The sequence below is a fragment of the Carassius auratus genome, chromosome 18 (genome assembly GCF_003368295.1).
Source record: "Carassius auratus strain Wakin chromosome 18, ASM336829v1, whole genome shotgun sequence".
In the NCBI taxonomy this organism is placed as follows: Eukaryota; Metazoa; Chordata; class Actinopteri; order Cypriniformes; family Cyprinidae; genus Carassius; species Carassius auratus.
In genome coordinates this window covers 3,699,990-3,723,092 of record NC_039260.1, presented here as the reverse complement: position 1 = coordinate 3,723,092, position 23,103 = coordinate 3,699,990, and the positions used below count along the sequence as shown (strand labels likewise).

Here is a 23,103-nt window from a genome sequence, read left to right as displayed (position 1 = left end):
AAAGAACCGCATTTATTGGAAACAAAGTCATGTATGATAATGTTATAAATGCATAGTATAGTATAAGTATAAAACAGTATTGTATAATACTAATACTGGGGGAAGCATGTATGCAGCTGGACCTTGAGACAAGATAATGCATGATATTCACAGGAAATGCACCTGTTCCATAATCTGTTGCTGTGTGGAAATCTACCTGGTGTTTGGTCATTACGAAACAGTTTAGTCCTTGCAGACAGAGAGAACGCAGGGGCAGAGTGAAAGGTGGTTTTTATTGCATTTTCAGGGGAGTAACTGCCTGAAAGAAAAATCAAAAGCCAGTTTAATCTGTTCTACACTCACAGAGAAAAGGTACAATACTGTCACTAGGTTGTTCTAAGGTGCAAAAAGTACATCTTTTTACCCTTAAATGCTACATATTAGTACCTTTAGAAAGTGTGCCACCCCAGTGACAGTTTTGTTCCTTTTCTTATAAGAGTGAACCTTGTTGTACACCTACAAAGCCTGTGAGTTTATGTTGTGTAAAAGACCTGGGCCAGGGGTTTTAAAGGGCTGAATATCCTTCGGTCGGCCGTAGACGGAGTACGCAGGGGTTCCATCCCGACCCACCCTGGTGATGTTGGAGGGAACGAGGTATCCAGGACCTGGGAAGAGTTGGCGTGTGAGTCACGATGACGTGTGCCGAAGCTAAACGCTGGGCCTTGCTGCATCCGCGGGTCATGGTTGTTCATTCCTGTGTAGGGCAAAGAAATCCCTGAAATTCATGTAAGGGCAATAGCTTCTCATTAAAAAAAAATAATATTTAGAAATTATTATTGGTCCTTTGAATCACAGTTTTTACCCCACTTTTTAGCTCCTGATTTACTGGTTGTATTTATTATAATTTGTGTATGTGTACAGTACCTACTTAATATTTTTTTGTTACAAATTTGTACCCAGAACTGAGCTGAACCTTCTTTTTGAGAACGTCATCAGTTGTAAAAAAAAAAATAGAAAAATGTTCTCTCAGGGTTAGATTGTGGATTAGGTTAATGCTTTTTTAAGTAACTGTACCCGTTTTTATATGTATGTGTGAGTGTACCTGTTTAGTAATGCTTGAGGACCTGAATATCTCCAGACTTGATATGTGTATGATAGTGTGTACCAGTTGCCCCCGGCAGAGAATATGTTGGCCCTGGACTGTTGTACATTGCAGCAATGGGGCCCCTTGGCCTGTGGGGCTTCCAAGGACCAACCCATACTTCCACAGGCATGATGTCTGCTGAAAGAAAAAGAATTACTAAAACTACTTGTAAACAAATAAATAAATACTTGTGTTAAATAAAAGTGTTAAATACTTTCAGTTTCAAGTACAAACCCGATTCCAAAAAAGTTGTGACACTGAACAAATTGTGATAAAAAAAGGAATGGAATAATTTACAAATCTCATAAATATATTTATATATTATTCACAATAGAATATAGTATTAGGTAACATGTCAATTGTTGAAAGTGAAACATTTTGAAATGTCATGCCAAATATTAGCTCTTGCTGGATTTCATGAGAGCTACACATTCCAAAAAAGTTAGGACAGGTAGCAATAAGAGGCCGGAAAAGTTAAATGTACATATAAGAAACAGTTGGAGGACCAATTTGCAACTTATTAGGTCAATTGGCAACATGATTGGGTATAAAAAGAGCCTCTCAGAGTGGCAGTGTCTCTCAGAAGTCAAGATGGTCAGAGGATCACCAATTCCCCCAATGCTGCAGCAAATAATAGTGGAGCAATATCAGAAAGAGTTTCTCAGAGAAAATTTGCAAAGATTTTGAAGTTATCATCATCTACAGTGCATAATATCATCCAGAGATTCAGTGAATCTGGAACAATCTCTGTGCCTAAGGCTCAAGACCGGAAAACCATACTGGATGCCAATGACCTTTTGGCCCTTAGACGACTCTGCATCACATACAGGAATGAGTGCGTGTGGCATGGGGAGCTTACACATCTGGAAAGGCACCATCAATGCTGAAATGTATATCTGAGTTCTGGAAAAACATATGCTCCCATCTCTTTCAGGGAAGATCTTGCATTTTCCAACATGACAATGCCAGACCACAGACAGTACTGCATCCATTACAACATCATGGCTGTGTAGAAGAAGGATCCGGGGACTGAAATGGCCGGCCTGCAGTCCAGATCTTCCACCCAAAGAAAACATTTGGTGCATCATAAAGAGGAAGAGCAACAAAGAAGACTTAAGACAGTTGACAACTAGAAGCCACAACATTCCTATTCCTAAACTTGAGCAACTTGTCTCCTCAGTCCACAGACATTTGCAGACTGTTATAAAAAGAAGAGACAATGCCACACAGTGGTAAACATGGTCATGTCCCAACTTTTTTGAGGTGTGTTGATGCCATGAAATTTAAATCAACTTAATTTTCCCTTAAAATTATACATTTTCTCCATGTAAACATTTGATATGTCATCTATGTTGTACTCTGAATAATATATTCGCTGCTTACAAAAAATCCTCAGCTTGTCCTGGAAAGATCGAATCCCCCATACAGTCATCCTCAATAACACCAACTCAATCTGTATGGAAGCTGCTGTGGCCAGAAATCATCTGCGTTGGATAGGGCACACCATACGCATGCCTGAACATCGCCTGCCCCGCCAAGTCCTTTACAGTCAACTAGTGGGTGCGAAACGTTCCGCTGGAGGGCAAAAGCGTCGTTTTAAGGACTATACCAGGGACCTCCTTAAGCGGGCAAACATCCCCCTCACGAAGCTAGAATCTCTCGCACTTGACCGATCAGCCTGGCAGGCCACCTGTGCTGCTGCGGTCTCTCAAATACACCAAACCAACCAAGACCAACGATCCATGAGGCGAATCAAGAGACAGCAAAGGGGGGCTGGTACCCCCCTGGTATCTGGTTTCCCCTGCTCCATCTGCGGCCGAGTGTGCGGATCAAGGATCGGACTTTACGCCCATGAGAAGTGGCACCAGCGGCAAGGTTGCTGAACCCCCACCCCCCATCCCTATCCCTGGAGCAAGCGTTATCATCGAACACGATGGACAGCTAAGAGATTCTGAATAAAATATTGAAATTTTAAACTTCCACATCATTGCATTTGTTTTGTTTTTTCACAATTTGTATATTTGAATCTGGTTTGTAGTTTGAAATGCAATACAGTTTTATAGATTAAAGTTTGAATGTTTTCAATGCAATACAGTCTATCAGAAAAAGATAACCTGGGGTGGTTGCTAGCGTAGATATACATAGATGCCCCATTAGCGATATTGTAAATTTCAACTTGACGTAATTCACCATTGTATCCACTGAATATTCCCAAGATGCCATGTGAGCATGTTCCCCTGGGAGCTGCATATTAATGATGGATTTAATGTTGAACCTGTAAGCAAATACACAAGCATACACACACATTGTCCCTTATCAATCAGAACCACTCCTCTGCAGAGTAGAGGTATATTTAAGTAAATATCTTTTTAAAGACTGTATTAAATAACAATCAATGTTTGAACTGCTCTATGATGCAGTATCTCTTAATGAGACATGTAGAAGGTCGTGCCATTGCAATAATGTCATCGGTCACCCTAAATACAAAAAACAGTGAATATTTACATGGCTATTTTTATAAGGCAAAGAAAGAGGAAAAACATTATATTGAACAACTTCTCATTCTTGCATTCAGTTCATTTCAATTTTTACAGGTTTGATGTCACTGGTTCATCTCACATATAAATATTCCTATTTGTTTGGTGTGACTTCTAACACTAAGGCTATGTCCACATTAATTTGGATAAATTTGAGAACACATTGTTTTTCTGGAGCTTTGGCCTTTAGTCTACACGGAAGCAATGTTTTTGTCCAGCAAATAAGACGCTCTCTTTTCATGTTGCAGCTGTGTTAGCTAGATTAATGTAGCCTTTTCATTCAGACAATAGAAACACTTTAGGCCTCACCAGCTGGAGAAGACACCTTTAATGGCCTGTTGGCTTATGTTCCAGCTCGCTGGACCTTCATATCGACAGTCTTTTCCCCCACAGGTGATAAGACAGATGATCTTCGAAGGAATAGCCTTCACCAGACTCTCCCTGGCCTGAGAATATGATGGTCTGGGCACTGGAACCTGTGGCGTCATGGAGGACTGGAGAGGACAGAACAGAAACTAACCACAAATCACTGGTTCTATATGCACTATATGTGGATGTGCTGTGCATTGGGAAATCAGCAGAGGAATACTATAGACAGAAATATGGTAAAGAGACAGAAAACATGCAATCAGTGACAGAAGAGTCAAATTTCACCTGCCGCATACTAACATGACAAGAAATGAATCAAATATTAGGAGAGCAGTCAAGCTAACACACCATAATTATTAATCACTCTGTCGCCAACATGTCACTTGACCTACATTTTAAGCCTGTAGATATATCTACTGCTCTGTATTTTTCTTTAGGTCAATTGATAATTCTCCCAGACTTACCCATGTGGCTCCATACCCCAAGAAAGGGTTTTATGTAAAATGTGTAGATTTCAGGATAAACATGTAGCGAGAATCTAACATGGCTATGCTGCATACAGAAACATGTTCATGTCTCAAGCTGTCCCAGAGATTGGTCTAATCCATATTAAGTGTCATAAACACATTAGTGGATAGGTTGACGATTCATAGTAAGCCTAATTATATAACGTGCCCTGGGGCTGGCAGTCTGTACGTACAATACATACTAAACAAAAATGTTTCTTATGTACATTTTAATGTTTCTTTGTTCTAAATTAAATGAGTCAGAGTTGTGGGCCATTAAGAATTTAATTGAAAAAGCCTTACATTTTCATTTCATAAAAAAAAAAGAAAAAAAAATGTAACTCTTGAAAGTGTGGTTTAATACATTGAATTTTCAGTATCAAAACAATACACAACATTTGGGATTTGTCCAGAAATATTAGTTGATATAAATAATTAATAAAGTTTCAAATGCCTCTAAATTAGTTTAATTGCCACAAACATTTTATTGAATTTATAGAATTATTAAATGTATCAATTTAATTTTTCATTACATTTATAAATGACCAGTGTTGTTATTGTTAACTAAAATGCATATATATTAAATAAAAATATATTAATAAAAATGAATAAGCCACATAAAATATTATTACACATATTATTATGCAATTGTATATGTATGTGTGTGTGTATGTGTAAAGACCTCTAACTAGCTTGCTCTATTCTTTTATTTTTTATTCTATCTGTTTTCTTTTTATTTATTATATTAGTTAAAATCCCATGCTACGTGTACTGTGTTAACCTAACTGAGACTTGTTATAGCACTTATATATCATTGCTCTTTTTGTTGTATTTGATTGCTTCCACTGTCCTCATCTGTAAGTCGCTTTGGATAAAAGCGTCTGCTAAATGAATAAATGTAAATGTAAATGTAATAAAAGATCACTACAATTTAAAATAAAGTGAAACATTTTAAAAGCTAATTAAAAATAATGAATACTATAATAGTATAAAAACACTAATATATCACAAATCCTCTTGCATTTTATGTTCCATAATTTCTCTTATCTATCCCAAAATCTTCAGGATGTATGACAAAATACACAAAATATGTTTTTCACAACATTACTTTATTTAGGGGGAGTTACCTTGTAGCTCATTAGAAAACAATACATTTAGGCAGACAAATGCACAGGAATCCATCTGCATTCATGACATTTCTATGAACATAATTTATAAACTAAACAGATCACTTTCTAACGATCCCCTCGCCACATAACCAAGAAAACAATGAGTGCTCAATATGATATGATGTCCTTTGATGTTGTGTCGCATCTATTGGGCTTCATTTCTTGCTAGATCTTAATAGGTCCTTTGCTAGGGACCTTGTTCTGTAAGAGATCATGTCTCATTACAGGTACGTTACCTGTGTTGTGTAACTTTTGTTCAACATCACTGCGATAACAACTGTGCGTGAAATTCAGCAGTGTGTCATATTGTTTATTGTTAGTAAGATATCTGAACCAGTGGCTTCAACCAAATCAGCACAACCTGCAGAACCGGTGTGCCTGTGAAACCTATTCTGGTGAACATGTCATCTCGCTCTGATCACGCTCTCTATGGCTGAGCGGCGTTGACTTCACATCAAAATGAGGTAAAAGAACAGAAAAAAAGGAAAGAACAAAAAAAAAACAGTGGGCTTTTACCTCTAACCCTGATCCGCTGCTCCAGAAACCTTCTGCTAGTTTTACTGGAGAGCTATTTGGACCAAGCAGCCATAGTCTGAATACATCATTACAACAAATACACTTGGGCTTCAAAAGGGCGAGACCTCCCTGAAAATATGTGAGCAACATGCATCCATTAGTGCATCAACAAAATGCCCATCCAGCCCATTCTCTGTTTGTATTTTAATGGATTGTTGACTACAGTAGACATTTTGCAGAAAGTCAGTCCTGCGTTGGAGTCATGTGCGTTGCTCGATGGCACAATAGTGATTGAGGATGATTGTGATCCCAGTAAAAACTGGCTCACATCTTCCAACCTCTGGACCAGCAGCTCTCATGAGGGATCACCTCTCCATGAACATTTCGTTCTTCTCTCCACGGTTTCTTCACGGTTGCACAAACAGACAGGAAAGCAGAGCCGTTCTGAAGAAAGGCGACGGTGCTGCCACTGCACAGCGGAAAAGTTGCGAGTTCCATCGTTTTCCATGGAGGAGTCATTGTCTACGTGTCAAGTTTGCCATGGACACACATGGCGTGGGAGATACTTGGGTTGTGACGTTTGTCACAACTAAACCTGTGTGATTGCTTTGGCTGCTGCTGCTTGTATCAGCAATTGCACACAGTTTGGTTTGATCCAGCGTGCTATTGGGTCTTTCTCAACACTAGCTGCATCAAGGTCTGGAGCAGTAGTTTACCCTTGGCAGCAAACACTTACTCCAGCACCTCCATCATCTTCTTCATCATCGTCGTCATCCTCCTCATCACTCCCCTCAGATAAGATCTGTTGATGGGGAACAAACATTGCTCAAATAGATACACTCTAATAAAATATTGACTATATATTTAAATTCTTTTGACTAATCTTTTTGCTTTGAATATAACATTTAAGTTGATTTAAGTTATCATTTTATTGACCTACTTTAGTTTATTAGTTTATACTGTAAATAGCAAGTAAGTTTGACTTCTCCACCCATCGTTTACCCTGAGGAGTCTGGCACACCCTCTTACATAAACACGGGTGGGGTGAATATAATACAATAGCTCAGCACAAACTAAGAGTTAACTTAAAATACAGTATAGTTAAACTGTCCGTGTCTTCGCTATAATATGATAGCAGATGTCCTTGCCATAGTGTCAGTTATTTCTACAAGACACATTAGTACATATGTCCTTAAAAGTATTTTATCTACAGTGACACTTGCAATAGCATTATCTGTCTATTATCCGCAATATATCTATCTATAAATCTATCTAAAACTGAGTTTATAAATAAATGAAAGATTTAGATTAAGTGATATTTATTGCAACGTCATGTCAAACCTACATGTGTTATTCATAAAAGTTGCTAAAATAAAAAAAAACTAAATATTTAAGGATGATGTTATAATTAAAAAATGCAAACTTCTACTTCATGTTAAACATCATTGCACATCACTACAAAAAGTGTTTTCACATATATATAGACTCACTTCAAATCATTAAAAGTGTGCATACTTGCTAGTCTGCAGTAATAATAGTAACATTTTACCATATTTATATATTTGTAAGAATTATAAACTTACCATTCTGATGATTTGTTTAAGGTTCAGAGCAGTTTAGTGCAGTTTATTTGAGGTGGATCTTCATTCGTTATTTATACTCGATATAGTCACACCTCCTCAAAGAACATAACTGCAGCAGCCAATCCGGTGCAGACACATTAGAGGAACTATTTCCACAGAAACAAAAGTGAAACTAAAACTTATATTAGGATTTCAGATGTTGTCAGTTATAGAATTTATCATGTAACAAATCAGATACAGTACAAAAGTTTAACCCTTATTATGATGTAAGATAAAAAAGATAGCCTTGTTAAAAGGGAGTGACAGCGACACATATGAGGAAGTTTTGATCATGTTTGGCCTCTTGGTTATACTTTTGTCAAATCAGTACAATGCTTTTGATTATTTTGTGTATTTTATACTTCTGGTAACAATTTACAAAGTGTAATTTGTTCGCATTTGTAAACTACATAAGTTAACATGAACTATAAGTGATAAATAAATACTTCTAAAGCATGTATTAATCCTAGCTGTTTGTTTGTGTTTAACGCCATGCCAGCTTCTGTGGCTATTTTCATGGTGAGAAAATGTCTGGCTAAATTACATTAATCCAAGTTAATGTCAATTTCAACATTAAAATCAAGAGTTCTGAAAACTTCAGATGTAAAACCTGCACATTTCTTAGGTTCTTAGGTTTCACTTTAATGGCAATGAAAAGTTTATTAGTCAGTTATTAAATTTTCTTTGCCTGATAAAAAAAATGCTCATTTCAGAAAAAAACCTTAGACAGACTTGAATCTTAAGTCTTCATATGTTTATATTTTTTTTTATCTAACATGGACACTTGTACTTCTGTTAACTAACGCAAACAAAGATTAATAAACACTGTAACAATTGTATTGCTCATTGTCAATTAATGGGACCTTATTGTAAAGTGTAACCATACTTATTAATATATACTTTCACCACTGAATTATTTTTTATTTTCAATTTTCTTACAGAATCTAAACAATCTCATAGTGTCCTATGGTTAGTACACTCATCATCAATCATTGGCAGATGAACAAAAATAAACACAGCACAATATGATCATTATTTTGGATTTAGTTTTTATTTCTTTTGTTGTTTTTTTCCAAATTTTGTTCCGGGGCTCTTTGTTTCCCAGTTCTGCCCCGGAAAAACTGAACCAAGCGATGCAGAAACCAAAGGTTTCACCAAAGATTCACTTCTTCACTTCACTTTTCATTTGTAGCATTATTCAGAAGTCAGCAACGTGTTAAAGAGATTTCTTGGTTCGCTTTTAGCATCACATGCATTGGTTTTTTCGTGGTCGGTTTTTGTAGAATTTGTATAATAGAGACTTGAGGCTTTGCGCGCGGGATTCTTGTCTTGCGTCACACCGGTGTAAGGCTTCGCAGACTGCGCTGGCCTCTGCGCATCTGGACATCAGCACCAAACAAATGGGTTTCCCCTCTGAATGGCACTGGGTCAGATGACCCTGCCCCTGGCAGCAAGGATTTACATAAACTCCGCCTCCTTCATGATGCTAGAACAAAAAACAAAACCATTCAGCTACAGGAAGTGCAGAGGGTGTCAAATATCAATTATATAACAACTATATAACTTATTGAAAATCAACATTACTTAATAATGCATTTGAATGACATCATTGGATATAACATTGTGTAGTTTATTTTTAGCTCCCTGTCTTTTATAGTAGCTCAAAAAAAGTCTGAAAAACATCTGATATACTCACACATTAGTGCTACAAGACCAGTCAAGTTTCCACAGCATCTCCCACAAAGGGAACGCCATGAAATCTGTAAAAAAATAATTCAGTTTGCAGGTTACAGTGACAATCCACCAAAATAAAATCAAAAATAATTTAATTGCGATGGCAGAAAACATGTTTATGGAACCTTGTCTTCTAAATAATAATAATTGTGAGATATGTTCTCTAGAATTAGTTGTCTTACCTTGTTGATCTGGCAGCAGAAGGCTCTGGAAAGGACAGATCAGGGGGTCTGTGTGTAATTTATACTGGTATGTTCCCGCCCTCATCTGATCTGGGAACAGCTGTTGTTTTCATAAGTTTCATTTCTCAGTAAGTTTCTGATTCTCTGTCAGCCCTCCCTCTACAGGAAGTCGTTGTTGTTGTTTCTTAGTGAATGTCAGAGCATATTTCTTCAAGTCTTTTAAAATGAATCTAACTCGCATTTCCCTTTGTTGAGACAACACATGTTTCTGGCCAGCTGTTTTGCATCCATTTATGATGTTCTGAAATTGTATTGTACTCTAAACATTATTTGAGAATATAGAAAATTAGGGCTGGTAAAAATGCTCAAAAATGACAACACGGAGGACTGAAAGTTCACATACTGCCAGTAATAATAGTAATGGAAACACTTTATCATAACGTTATGTTTGTTATCATTATGTACATTGTTAGCATGAATTAATAATGAAGGCTACTTCTACACCATCTTAATTTTAACATTTACCAATTTAAAATAAAATAAAAATGTATCTGTTGACATGAGTTAAAGCACTAAAAACTAACATGAATTCATAACAGAGATGAATAAATACTGTAAAGATGTATTGCTTAATGTTAGCTCACTACTGAGACAAATGAGACCTTATTGTTTTGTGTTGTATTGCTGTTAGTTTCACCTTTTCTTCAGCAGGGTTTCTGGTTGCACCAAGTTTTTTTTTTTGTTTACTTTGGACAAAGAATAAGCAAGTTATGTTTGATTCTGCTTTTGGTCTCGGTTTATCAGTCCTTACTGAGCAAACATGGCTGAGGATAGTGTTCATGAATTTGGATGATAGCAATTCACCCAAAAATTAAAGTTACCAGTTCTAAACCTTTATGAATGTATTTCTTCTGTGAAACACAAAAGAAGATCTAAGAAATTTAAAATAGAATGAAATAGAATGGAAGTCAGTGACTTTTTTAACATATATCCCCTTTACCTTGTTATTCTTTAAAAAGTGTCCCATAACTCGAAATGAAATACAACACAGACATTAGTTTCAGTTTCAGGTTTTTCCATTTTTATTGATTTTTCTGGGAAGAGTTGCGCTCAGCCATCATAAAATAAAATGAAAAACTGGTTGTTTTTCTAGCAGGCCATCCCCACAGCCTGCCAACCAAGCAACAGACAACCAGAAGCCGACCAAAGGGAAAAATGGGGTAAGGGTGTCGGCTGTGTTTTTGTGTGATTTGGTTGCTTCTAGTTTCCTGGTGCTTCGTCAGCGGGTCATAGACCTGGCGCTGTTCACTGCAGGTCCGCTGGACCCCGGCCAGAGATCCAGTGTTGCCAGAGAATGCACTAGAACAGGGCAGCGGACCCGAGTGCCCGAAACCCTTGGCAGTTGGGTTCTCCTCCTCTCCTCCTCAAAATCTATGAAATGATCATATCATTAGATCTAAAGTTCAAGGATACAGGACAGATCTAAAAATAATAATGAGTAGGCCCTATTATCATAATAAATCAGTGTGAAAGATACTTACAAAATAATAAGTGCAAGCATCGAAAGAGATCCTTAGGCAGCGTGACGTCTCAACTCGTGTGCAGTCATCTAGTGACAGCTAAAATTGACAGGAAGTGAAAAAAAACACCTTAATATAACCACTTATTAACAGACTCAGACCTACCTCTTGCGAATACATATGCACGCATAATGATCAAGAATGTATCTATCGAGTAGGAAATGTTTTTCTATTTAATCAGATGAGACCATGGTAAAACTGTAGGTCTAAATCTCTTCTGTTAGCAGACAAATGGGTGGAGGTGTTATTCATGCTACATTACACAAGCACAACTTCCTTATTGCACAGCTAGCAAAGAGATCAAAGAAAAAGATGCTGTTTTTAATTATGTGATTATTACTGCTGTAAGTTTTTAAAAGCAAATAAAAAGACAGGATCACTCACCAGACTGCACACTAGATCACAGCATACAAGCAGATCATCTCCGCTCCGTCTCAGACTTGAGAGTCTGCAGGATAGAAAGGACCAGTCTCTGCTTCCTCTCGTTTAAATACTCTACAACATTTCCTCAATAAACTCCTCCCTCTCCTCATCAGTTTCGGTTTGACAGTAAAGAGAATGCTACAGCAGTTACTTGTCTAAAGACGCTTTTATTTTGATGTTTCATATGACATTTCTGCATACATTTATTTTAATGTTCACAGGAAGGTTTTAATCTGTTGGTCCCCCAACCAACTGAAACCAAGCCCACAGAAACCAAAAAGGGGGTAATCCATAGTTCATGTGCATATTCGCATAACTTTCATATACAGTCATATACTGTACGCATCATTTTCGCATTCAGCTCTTTGCATAACACTTCAGTACATGACTGGTGTCTGTGCATCTGGTCAGCTAGCACAAAACAAAGAAGATGACTCTAGGAAATGCAGAGTTCCTCCTCTGAGTTGCACCAGACCAGATGTTCTGCCCTTGGGAGCAGCATCTCAACTCCACCTCCTCTCTGTGTAGTGAATAAAAATTATATAATAATAATAATAATAATAATAATAATAATAATAATAAATTGATTATTCCCATTTATAAATAATGCAATTGGAAGACATTTATGTAGCCACAATTCACTGACTGATCTACTCACCCATTAGTGTTGTACCCGGCTCCATGGCGTCCTCCCCTGAGGATTCACCACAGACCTGGAAAACTGATTCCTAGATGTCTGGGTTACATATTTCACAAGTAAAAGTAAATTGGCAATACACCACCGATTAAACAATTCAGCAATTTTTCCAAATTTAAAGCAAATAGGAATAACTCTTTCTTACCTTTTCTTATGTTAATCTTTCAGTAGGATGTCCAGAATAAGCTGGAAAGGACTGCTGCCTCCTGTAATTTATACTGCAACACCACCTGATATGTGCGCAGATCTTGCCCTGGAAAGATCTCCACTCCCAAATCTAATCATGATTGATAAGAGACAAACGCACACATACAGCAGTTCCTGTGGTATCAGTGATGTGTACAGCTGTGGTTGTGTCAGGGGTCAAGCCAGAAATCTTCAAGTGGATGGACTTTCATAAAAGAGTATACGAGAAAGCACAAAGGTTCAAAACAGCAAATAATAAAACAACTCAATAAAGCACTCTCCCTGTTTTCTGTTAAGTATAATGACAGTTTAAAAATCATATGAATTACTCTTTGGAATGTTTTGACCTATAAAAACTAAAAATAAATTCTGCAGTTGCCTTTACATGTCTTCCTACAATATTAGTCTGGTTCAAACTTTACAATAAGTTTCCTTTTGTTAACAATAGTAGTTGGCATTAATTAACAATGCACAATATACATCTAAAGCATCAGTTAATATTAGCTTATTTTAATTTAAACATTTACTAATACATTTTCAAAATTAAAATTGTATCTGTTAACAGAAGTAAATGCGAGTTAATGCGAAACAACAATGAAAACTCATCATCAAGTGTCGAGGAAGTAACACAAAGTAACCATTTTAGAAAGCTCCTCTGCAGATTCTGCCACTCTCTCTCTCTCTCTCTCTCTCTCTCTCTCTCTCTCTCTCTCTCTCTCTGTCATTGCATTCATTTCATGGAGCATCATTTCTAAGAAATGCATTAATGAAGTCAAACATGATACAAAATTTGGGAAGAATTAACTAAAGAATTAGAACAACACACAAAATACATTTTTTTCTCAACGTACTTCATTTGGGGATTTACATGAAACTAATTAAAATGCGGTAAATTTTAAAGATTTCAAATCTTCATAAAATTAGTGTCTTTGCTTTGGGCTATAAATCTAAATGTCCTTGGATTTGGACCATGATCTGTATGAGATCATTTCTCGTTATAGGTACTGTAAGGCACTCAACAATGTGTAACTTTTTACATATTGTGTAGTGTTAATAAAATGTAAGTAGATTCAACAAAGTCAGGCGTGCCTGTGAACCTTATCCTAGTTACAATAAAAACAAAGAACAATAATGAACTTTTGTTTTGTATTTTTATTTGTAAGTGGTTTTTGTTTTATCATCTAGCCCAATATAATACCCGATATACTCACACATTAGTACAATGAGTCCAGTCAAGGTTCTCTAGCATCTCCCACAGAGGAAACACTGAAGACCTGTTAGGATGATGCAGTTTCCAGCATACACATTGAAAAATCACCAAAAATAAACATTGCATTATAACTAATCTGTGATGATAGAATTTTTTTTATATAATAATTTTGAGAAGGTTAATTTAGAACTCTATTCAGTAACTAGTTGTCTTAGCTTGTTGATCTGTCAGCAGAAGGCTCTGGAAAGGACAGATCAGTGGGTCTCTCTGTAATTTGTACTGGTACCAGACCAAGCTTGATCTGTGAACAGCTGTTTCCCTTGTTTCCCTAAGTTTTGCTTTCTGCCCATTTCTCTGTTTCTCAACTCCAGACTTCAATTGGGACTCATCTGATATCCTAAAATGATTTAGGTGTCTCTCTCATTCAACAAACTAAGAAGTTGATGAGCTGAATCAGGTGTTTTAATTAGAAAGACATCAAAAACATTCTGGTAGTTCGGTCCCAAGGACTAGAGTTGAGAAACATTGCTTTACAGGAAGGGTTTGCTTTCTTGGTAAATAACACAGAATTTTTGTATAATTCTTTTTCAAAGATCCAACATATTTTAAACATCTACTAAAAGTCCCTCTCATCTTTGCGGAGACAACATGTGTTTCTGAGCAATTGTTTTCACTCATTTGATAATACTGAAAACATGGGATGGTGGAAATGTAGGTGGGGACACTGGAGTGTAATATTATACCTTGTGCCTTTAGTGAATAATTTATAGAGCTTCACACAGCTCTACAAGCTGTTTAAAAAAAAAAAATTTCATATGTACATATATATTTTTTTTTAATGTAATTCCCTTATTTATTTATTTTTGCTTTTTGAATCATGTCCATGTTTGTGTGTGTGTGTGTGTGTGTGTATATCTTCACATAAGTGCCACCAAAGTCACAAAGTAGAACAAAACCTGATATGTACTGCCCTTAGGAGCCGGATTTCCTCTAATGAAACAATCAACACACACATCAAAATCACCAAAAGGGATTGCAGTTGATAACAATAATGTGGCAGTTCATAAACTTTCTACTCAGAAAATGTACCTGAATGACATTTATAAATGTACCTTTAAACTGGTGCCTCCTAGAATTTATTTGGACAGATCTTGCTCTGGAAAGTCCTGAAACGATCTCCACACCCAAATCTAATCATGATTGATAAGAGACAAACACACACATGAGGGCGGCTCCCGTGGTTTCTGTGAGGTTTAACAAATAACTGTTCTGCTCTTAGTTTCCTTTCTTAGGAAGTTTCTCGTTTCATGCACTAAATATACTTTCTTCCCTCTTTTTCTGACGTGTACACTTCATGGAGAGAGATGGGCAGAGTACCTTTACCAAATTTACTAAATTTGCATAAATTTACATTTTCAAACTGTAAAATATTTAACTATGATGATACTTTCCTTTAAGGCATTGCACAGCTCAGCTTCTCAAAAATGTACAGCTCATGTAATAACACAATATAAATTATCTTGAGTTCAAACACAACTCAGTATGCATATTTATGTATGTATATATTATACACACAGTATAAACACACACATACTTCAAATAGAAACATTTATAAAGGTAATCAAATATAGCTCTTATTGTCAGCTATGTTTTAGTTATATATCCGTAGTACAATTTTTTTTATTCCAGGTGCCATCTGCTGGACTGATGCAGTAATGCAGCTAAGAACTTATTACAACAGACATTTTCTGGTTTGAGAAAATTATAAACATTCACTTTTGAATTGGTGAAGACACAAATCAATGATGATTTATGGAGGAACACAATAACCTTAAAGTCCGCATTTAAGGAGCGAATCAGATTTATCACATTCATTTACACCGCAAGTTCACGATTATTTTTTATTCTAAAACAATATGATACATATAATACACAAACAAATTTGTCATGATAATAGGGTAAAATAGAATGTTTCTGTTACACATCAGTTTAAGAAAGCAAAACATTTCAGCCAGACATGGAATTCATCGATACATTAAACCTGCATTCAGCAGATTCAGACACAAATAATGATAAGCTCAAGAAACACGGCTGAGCGAAACATTTCACATGGCATGACAAACATAGAAACACGTCAAACGATTTCAACTTTAAATTATAATGGAAAGAACGTCATTGTGGCTAAAGAACATCATGTTTCCTTTGACTCTGACCTACAGCAAAACCAGTGTTCTGGGTCACTCAAACATTTGTCACAAACAACAACGGATCGTGTGGAAATACACTAACCTAATAAGAGAAACTTAACCTTTTCATGCCATGTGCTGTTGATGAGGGGAAATTAAACCAAGAGCCAGAAGAAGTAAACTCATGCAGACAAAGATAATGTTTAGAAGGACCACAGGACTCCACTACAGCAGGTGATGCAATGCAACAAACTTTACAGCTTGCATATCTAGAATTATTGACGGAACAGGCTTGGCTTTGATTCGCCAAATGACTCCACATGTAAAGTCCAGTTCTGAAATATTACTAACCCCAGAGATTCTCCAGTGAGCTTGACAACAACGTCTCAGATAAACTATGCGGATCAGACTAAAGCAAAAGCAATAACCCTGCTCACTGATCAGGGGCTCCAGTGTTTTTGCTTTTGCATGAGGACTTTCTGAGAAGCTGAAAAAGCCATAGCAAAGAAAGGTCCTTCAAAACATTTTTCCTCTCGCAAAATGACAAAAAAAATTATTTGTGTTGGATTTAAAACCAAAGAAATAAGAAAAAAATAGACAACCTTGGGCAAAGAAGTATATTATAGAAAGAAAAATCTAAGACAGCCGCAGAGTGCTTGATGTTTTCTCCTCAGTTTCCAGCTCTGTCACACACTTAAAAATTCTAAGAGGAGTCTCTAGCCTTTCCAGTGGTTCATACGCACCATCTCACCCCAACAGCCTCACTAGCGTTTGGAGAGCTCATTGGATAACCAGTCCAGTCCTTCATAGAGTCCAGTGCCCTGGGTAGCACAGGTCGCTTGGACATACCACTGCAAGAAACCCAGACAGAAGAACAAATGATAAATCAATCAAAATAAAAAGCAGCAGCAGCCCACGCTCCATTCACAAAGAAAAAAGGTACAATGCTGTCACTGGGGAGATACCTTGAGGTGCAAAATCTAAAAAGGTAAATCTTTGTACCTCATTAACCCCTAAAAGCTGTATATTAGTATCTTGTGAATGGGTACCACCCCAGTAACACGTTTGTTCCTCTTTTTCTGAGTGAACATGTACTTCAAAATTTTGATTTCAATCTTTTTTAAATGTCATGCAAACACTTTGATCAGTACGAATCAATCTTTGAGAAGTCAAGACTACTAACAAACCAAGATAATGTGATCAAAGCAATAGCAGCAGCGGTTTTGTCTGGCATATTTTCTTTCTATTCAAGAGTTTAGTGTTGAGAAGATTCTACTTTTTATTCTTTGAAACAAATGAATACTGTGATGTGTTCAAATGGATGAAAAGGGAGCGTAAAACTATTCTATGATTCAATTTTCTAATAAATACGGATATTTTGAACTGAAATCTCTGCACAAAATTTTTTTCCATTTTTCAACAACTGTTTTTCAACAATGACAATAATAAGAAATGCTTCTTGAGCTGCATATTAGAATGATTTCTGAAGGATCATGTGACACTGAAGACTGGAGTAATGATGCTGAAAATTCAGCGTTGATCACAGGAAAACATAACATTTTCATTACATTGAAAACATTTATTTTAAATTGTAACCGGCGTTACCGTTCTACTGCGTAGACTCTGCAGCCCAAGTTTGTCTGTGAGTTCACTGACAGCCATGGCGTTAGGCAGATCCTGTTTGTTTGCGAAAATCAGCAGCACGGCGTCCCTCAGTTCATCTTCCTGCAACTGCACATCCGCACAGGAAAAGACACCGATGAGGCAACTCAACCACATTGAGCAAACAAAAGACTTCCACAAATGTCCTGATTCATTGCTCTTGGTTGCCATTTGAGAAGATCACAAAAATATACGCTACCATTTTAGAAAGCTCCTCTGCAGATTCGGCAACTCTCTCTCTGTCATTGCTGTCCACCACAAAGATCAGACCCTGAGGACAAAGGGGGAAAAAAAAACAGAAAGAGCTATGAGTCTCTGCAAGGACTATAATAAGTATGCTCTTATGTTATTTTGTATAAATTCACATTAAGACCATACCTGTGTGTTCTGAAAATAGTGTCTCCAGAGAGGACGAATCTTGTCTTGACCGCCGACATCCCACACGGTGAAGCAGATGTTCTTGTATTCAACGGTCTCTACGTTAAAACCTGTCCAAAAGAAATGCCGTGACATACAATATATTCAGTGGAATAGGTCTGCATTTTAATGAAACACTGGCTGAATGTTGTGGTGTAAGACAGGAACTACAGCCACATGTATGATGACAGCCATTGGACATATCATAAAAGGAGATAAGTGCTACACTTTCGTAAAAATTGACAGAATACTCATTTGAATCAGAACACAACACAATGACCTCAATCTACACGTGAGAACTGCTTCGAGATCATAGTCGAATCAAAAACAGTCCCGTCCTCTTACCTATGGTTGGAATGGTGGTCACAATTTCTCCTAGTTTGAGTTTGTACAGTATTGTGGTTTTGCCGGCAGCATCCAGACCCACTGTAAAACAGCAAAAATTCAGGATGAGATTCTAAATATACAAGACTCAAACAGCAGTCACTTCTCCTAAAAACTCAACGAAGAGCTCATGTCTTAAAATGGACAAGGATATAAACTACACTTTATTATTCCAGACAAGAATATAAACCTAAATATGCAATAAAACCATATTACTCTATAGCATACTACTATATGTAATATAATAAACTAGAGCATAATTTTAACTGTACCATATTGTATTAGTTGAAACACTAGAGTATACTAGAACAGTACTATACTGTACTAATAAATACTATAATTACCTTTAAATCAACTAAAAATATTACAAATAAAAAGATAAATAGAATAAATCAGAATAAGGTCAGGTATAAAAAATAAAGTAAAACAAAATACTTTGTAAAGCTGACAAACTTTTGAAGTCTTTAATCTTTAAAAAATATTTTTTTTATTCTTATTTATTCTTACTCAGTCTCTAATGCTATGAAGAGTCTTACATCAGTCAACAAAACCACACAGTTGCGTTAACATTACATTTTCATTTATGAATGTGAAATTTGTTCAAATATGTGAATAAAAGTGTAATTGCATTTAAGCATTTTTCTTTTCTTTTTTTCTTTTTTAAATGTTCAGTGAAGCCAAAAAGAAAATTTTTCAATAGAAGTTAAATATGTCTTTGGCACTGAATATATTAACTGATACATTTCTGTATCACACAACACAATACGAGTAACGTTAGTTGCGATACTAAAATAAACGCAAGGTGGTTTCATGAGCTATTAGAGTAATTAGATAATAAAGTATAGTTGAATATAATATATACTTCACTCTAAAATAAATTAAACGGTCTGTGGGTAATATGTTCCTGCTCATGAACTGGTATTAACGTTACGTTAAAACTGTTTACCAAAATCATTTATTCAAAGGTTGTGGAATCCTATCGCAAGAAGATAATTTAGCAGGTAACGTTAAATAAATGCGCACTTGATTTAGTTCTGTCTCTACAAGGTAAAGAAAATAGTACTTTTAATTAAAGCAGAGGAACCAGTTATAGTTGCACTGTTTTTTTTATCAGTGCTATTCTGGAGAATGACGGAATTGCGAAAGTTGGCTAACGCCGCTAGCTTAGCTAACATGAGTCTCAACACTCACCCATGAGAATTCTCATCTGTTTCTTTCCAAACAGCCTGCTAAAGAGCGATGAGATGGTCAGGCCCATGATAAAGGACGCAAATCACCTAAAACTACGGGATTAATCCTAATGTCTAAAGTTTTTTCGGTGGGATGCTCGTCGGGTGTCAGGAAGCCCTGTCGGCTCTGCGCTTGCGTGCGACGTCACGGCGGCGGCCGCGTGGAAGAAATGACGAAACGCCGCTTCCGATGAGCTTTTTTCAGACAAGCAAAAGAAAACAGCGCATCATTAAACAAACAGGTTCACATACTGTTACAAATTACTTAATAATAATGATGATTATGATGTTATTATTGATATTTTATAGCAGTCTGGGCTTGTAATATTACATGGTTTAGTTGTAATAAAAGCCTGTCATTATGAAAATCTTGTCAATCGAAGGTGAACGTGATCTATACAAATAACGGATTCAAGATATGATATAACTCTTGGGCTTCAAAGTTGCAAATATTTAAAAAGTTGGCTTCTTGGCAGACATTATTCTTCTGCTATGATTTCGTAAAGTATATATCCTAGCGATGCCAGAATAATTATGCACTGACAAAAATATTTTTGAATCACATCCAGAAGCTTTAAAGTAAAGCTTAACATTCATCACTTGACTCTTGCAAGAAGTGCAATATCAGTGTTTGCAAAATGTACCATTGATCTAGAAAGGTTGAGCTATAGAGGCCAGTGCCAAACTGTATGTTCTAATGTTTATTACAAATGAACAATGTCATTTATTTTGTGAAATGCAAGTTTTTCCGACTGGATGTACATGAACATGAAACGCTCAACCATATTATTCTGTCATAGTGCGGTAATCACTGTCATTACATTACAAAAGTACTGGGCTAAGCCAATTTGTTTTTGTTTTGTTTTTATCTGTGCATGCTCCCAAGAAGATATTTCTGCATTTTTCAAGTTCATGAAACAACAAAATAAGATTAATTGGTCATATCTATGGTGTATTATTAAAATTAGTAATAACATGGTGTATTATTCAATTTTTAATAAACAGTGGTAGCTCTCATATACATGAACACAGATGACCCTAGTGGTGTTTAAAAAGATAATTCACCCCAAAATAAAAATGTCCTGAAAATTTCTTTTTCAGAGTATATCAATGAAAAAGAAGAAAAAAAAAACTGCATATGACATATCTATTCAGTTTTTATCAGATCTTTATTTTCTCACAGGGGTGGACCTTGTGGCACAGTTTGAGCAAGAGTAGGGCTTTTATTTGCCACAGAAGGGAAGTGTACAAGATCAGAAGATCCTGCTCAGGAAATAAGGACCTTATTGGTGTACTGGAGTGTCCTATACAAAATTCTCAACTGAATGCACCTTAATCGCTGATACTAAAGGACCCAGCTTACATACAGCCATTTGACATGAAAAGAGAAAAGAAACATGGAGCAGACTGAAGAAACATTTCATCCTGGTCCAACCCACAACGTCCATCCCACCTCCAAAAAATCAGGCAAGGTACGATGATCTGTTCAAATGCTTTCAACAAAAAAACATTTACTTGCTTATTGTTCAACGGAGGTATTTAACATCAAAGGCGGTTAGAGATCATTAGGCTAATCAATCATATTGCCGTCAATACTTCATGTACCATTTTGTTCCAAAGAATCTGTTGGTGGCAAAGTCTCTGAAACAAGACTTGGGAGGCTTCTGCAACAAAAGTTAATGTGTAGCTTTGTAAAACAACCCCCTAGAATAAAATTAACTGCCATGAAATGGAATGTTCATGAAGTGGGGAATCCTGCGACTCACTAGTCAAGTTAGGCAGCACTGCAACAGGGATCTTGGAGTGAGCGTCAACGCACAATGGCTTCTTTCTGGCATTTACTCGCTCTTAAGCTACAACTACCCCAAACTTGCACAAGAGGGACGCCTCGACCTGGAATTCCTCCAGAACTTCCTTTCTGTTGTGCCATAATGCTCTCACAGTTATCAAGTAAATGTGCAATTTAAGCATTATCTTAAAGTCATGAAAACAATCAGATTTTTTTAAGGGAAAAAAATTAAAAGAACATTAGTAGGAATAGAGCATAGAAAAAGACAGCTAAGATAGATTAGACATGATGCTGAACACTTGATAGCTCCTCCTCATACACAAACACACTCACTCACTCAAGTTCTTCAAGAGAGTCTATCAACCCACACACTCCCGTCTTTCTAAAGTTCACACGCATCTCGCCAGTATGAGCAGGCACACTAGTGTTTGGAGAGCTCGTTTGATAACCAGTCCAGTCCTTCATAGAGTCCGGTACCTTGTGTAGCGCAGGTCGCTTGGACATACCACTGTGGAAACAGAAAATGGACAATCAGAAAGCAGTTTCAAATTTAAGCAAGTGGATGTTAGAGTCAGTTGAGTAAGTGTGTGTACCGTTCTACTGCGTAGACTCTGCAGCCCAAGTTTGTCTGTGAGTTCACTGACAGCCATGGCGTTAGGCAGATCCTGTTTGTTTGCGAAAACCAGCAGCACGGCGTCCCTCAGTTCATCTTCCTGCAACTGTATAAATGGAAAAAGGTCCATAAATCAAGACATATATACATAACCGTGCTCAACAAGAATGATAAGGAAAAAGTGTGAGCTGTGGGCCACTGATTGCACATTAAACAACTAATACGTTTAATGATAAAATGTATAAAATAATGCATGTATGGCAATAATACAGCAATACTATTGAGCAATCAATCACAGTAATCAATAACATTAACTAGTACTTTCTGGATGCTAGTCAAATGACTAGTTTCAAAATGATCAGAAAAAACAAAAGGGTTAAAAGCACAAAGCACAAGCGTCACAAACATATTACAAGGACTTTTCTCAAGATGCTTTGGAAAGAAAATCTCCACCCAAAACATGAATGCAAATGTAAATACATTTTGTAACTTGATCTCCATTCAGGTCACTGACAGGTTTTGAGTACTATACAGATTTTATGTAATATCCAAAGATTAAACCGAATGCTTAAAACAGAGCAATTCTTACCATTTTAGAAAGCTCTTCTGCAGATTCTGCTACTCTCTCTCTGTCATTGCTGTCCACCACAAAGATCAGACCCTGAGGACAAAGAATAAAAAAAGCATGCTTCAAATGAATAACCACCACAAATGAGTTATAAAAGATCACCCCAAGGTGATTTTAAACCAGGATGCTCAAACAACACAGTTCCTGGAAATGATCTATTATAAGTTGCTTTGAATAAATGCAACCAGAAAACAGCTAAGAGCCACTTTGGCCAGCAAAACGTCTTTAAATAAAGACCATACCTGTGTGTTCTGAAAATAGTGTCTCCAGAGAGGACGAATCTTGTCCTGACCACCGACATCCCACACGGTGAAGCAGATGTTCTTGTATTCAACGGTCTC

The 23,103-nt window shown here is 36.6% G+C and overlaps 2 protein-coding genes, 3 long non-coding RNA genes and 1 pseudogene across 6 annotated transcripts in view; all 6 read right to left on the bottom strand.

Moving 5' to 3' along the window:
• Nucleotides 1-89: 89 nt before the first annotated feature.
• On the bottom strand, nucleotides 90-1,261 carry LOC113118001 (outer dense fiber protein 3-B-like; annotated as a pseudogene).
• Nucleotides 1,262-5,625: 4,364 nt separating this feature from the next.
• LOC113118173 (uncharacterized) lies at nucleotides 5,626-7,902 on the bottom strand. Its single transcript, XR_003294292.1, has 2 exons — nucleotides 7,804-7,902; nucleotides 5,626-7,022 (listed from the first exon to the last, which is right to left on the bottom strand). It is a non-coding gene; the product is annotated as an uncharacterized LOC113118173 (long non-coding RNA).
• A 969-nt stretch (nucleotides 7,903-8,871) lies between these two features.
• Nucleotides 8,872-9,853, bottom strand: LOC113118172 (uncharacterized). The gene is made up of 3 exons (XR_003294291.1): nucleotides 9,759-9,853; nucleotides 9,539-9,602; nucleotides 8,872-9,328 (listed from the first exon to the last, which is right to left on the bottom strand). It is a non-coding gene; the product is annotated as an uncharacterized LOC113118172 (long non-coding RNA).
• A 963-nt stretch (nucleotides 9,854-10,816) lies between these two features.
• On the bottom strand, nucleotides 10,817-14,981 carry LOC113118171 (uncharacterized). Of its 2 annotated transcripts, XR_003294289.1 has the most exons (6): nucleotides 14,967-14,981; nucleotides 12,604-12,849; nucleotides 12,420-12,482; nucleotides 11,723-12,281; nucleotides 11,300-11,377; nucleotides 10,817-11,189 (listed from the first exon to the last, which is right to left on the bottom strand). It is a non-coding gene; the product is annotated as an uncharacterized LOC113118171 (long non-coding RNA). The 2 variants fall into 2 exon arrangements; XR_003294290.1 differs by lacking the exon at nucleotides 14,967-14,981 and having other exon boundaries at nucleotides 12,420-12,497; nucleotides 12,604-12,618.
• Nucleotides 14,982-15,741: 760 nt separating this feature from the next.
• On the bottom strand, nucleotides 15,742-19,918 carry zgc:77650 (ADP-ribosylation factor 4). Its single transcript, XM_026287126.1, has 6 exons — nucleotides 19,695-19,918; nucleotides 18,465-18,545; nucleotides 18,081-18,190; nucleotides 17,902-17,973; nucleotides 17,646-17,771; nucleotides 15,742-16,891 (listed from the first exon to the last, which is right to left on the bottom strand). Exons 1-6 carry the CDS (start codon nucleotides 19,759-19,761, stop codon nucleotides 16,805-16,807), a joined length of 543 nt encoding a protein of 180 aa, XP_026142911.1. The 5' UTR covers nucleotides 19,762-19,918; the 3' UTR covers nucleotides 15,742-16,804.
• A 964-nt stretch (nucleotides 19,919-20,882) lies between these two features.
• Nucleotides 20,883-23,103, bottom strand: part of LOC113118169 (ADP-ribosylation factor 4-like) — a 3,593-nt gene continuing 1,372 nt past the window's right edge. The window contains exons 3-6 of the mRNA XM_026287125.1: nucleotides 23,005-23,103; nucleotides 22,724-22,795; nucleotides 22,115-22,240; nucleotides 20,883-22,029 (exon numbers count right to left, since the gene is read on the bottom strand). The exon at nucleotides 23,005-23,103 is cut by the window's right edge and continues 11 nt beyond it. Of these exons, the coding sequence (XP_026142910.1) occupies nucleotides 21,943-22,029; nucleotides 22,115-22,240; nucleotides 22,724-22,795; nucleotides 23,005-23,103 (384 nt within the window). The 3' untranslated portion in view covers nucleotides 20,883-21,942. The remainder of the gene's footprint in view (nucleotides 22,030-22,114; nucleotides 22,241-22,723; nucleotides 22,796-23,004) is intronic.

Bases quoted from the DNA above. Each gene is read 5' to 3' on its own strand.
- zgc:77650 (XM_026287126.1), bottom strand. From the start codon at position 19,761: ATGGGCCTGACCATCTCATCGCTCTTTAGCAGGCTGTTTGGAAAGAAA. The intron at 17,974-18,080 runs GTATGGTCTTAA...CTTTGTCCTCAG, and splicing joins ACTATTTTCAGAACACACAG to GGTCTGATCTTTGTGGTGGA. The intron at 16,892-17,645 runs GTAACGCCGGTT...GGTTTCTTGCAG, and splicing joins AGAGTCTACGCAGTAGAACG to TGGTATGTCCAAGCGACCTG.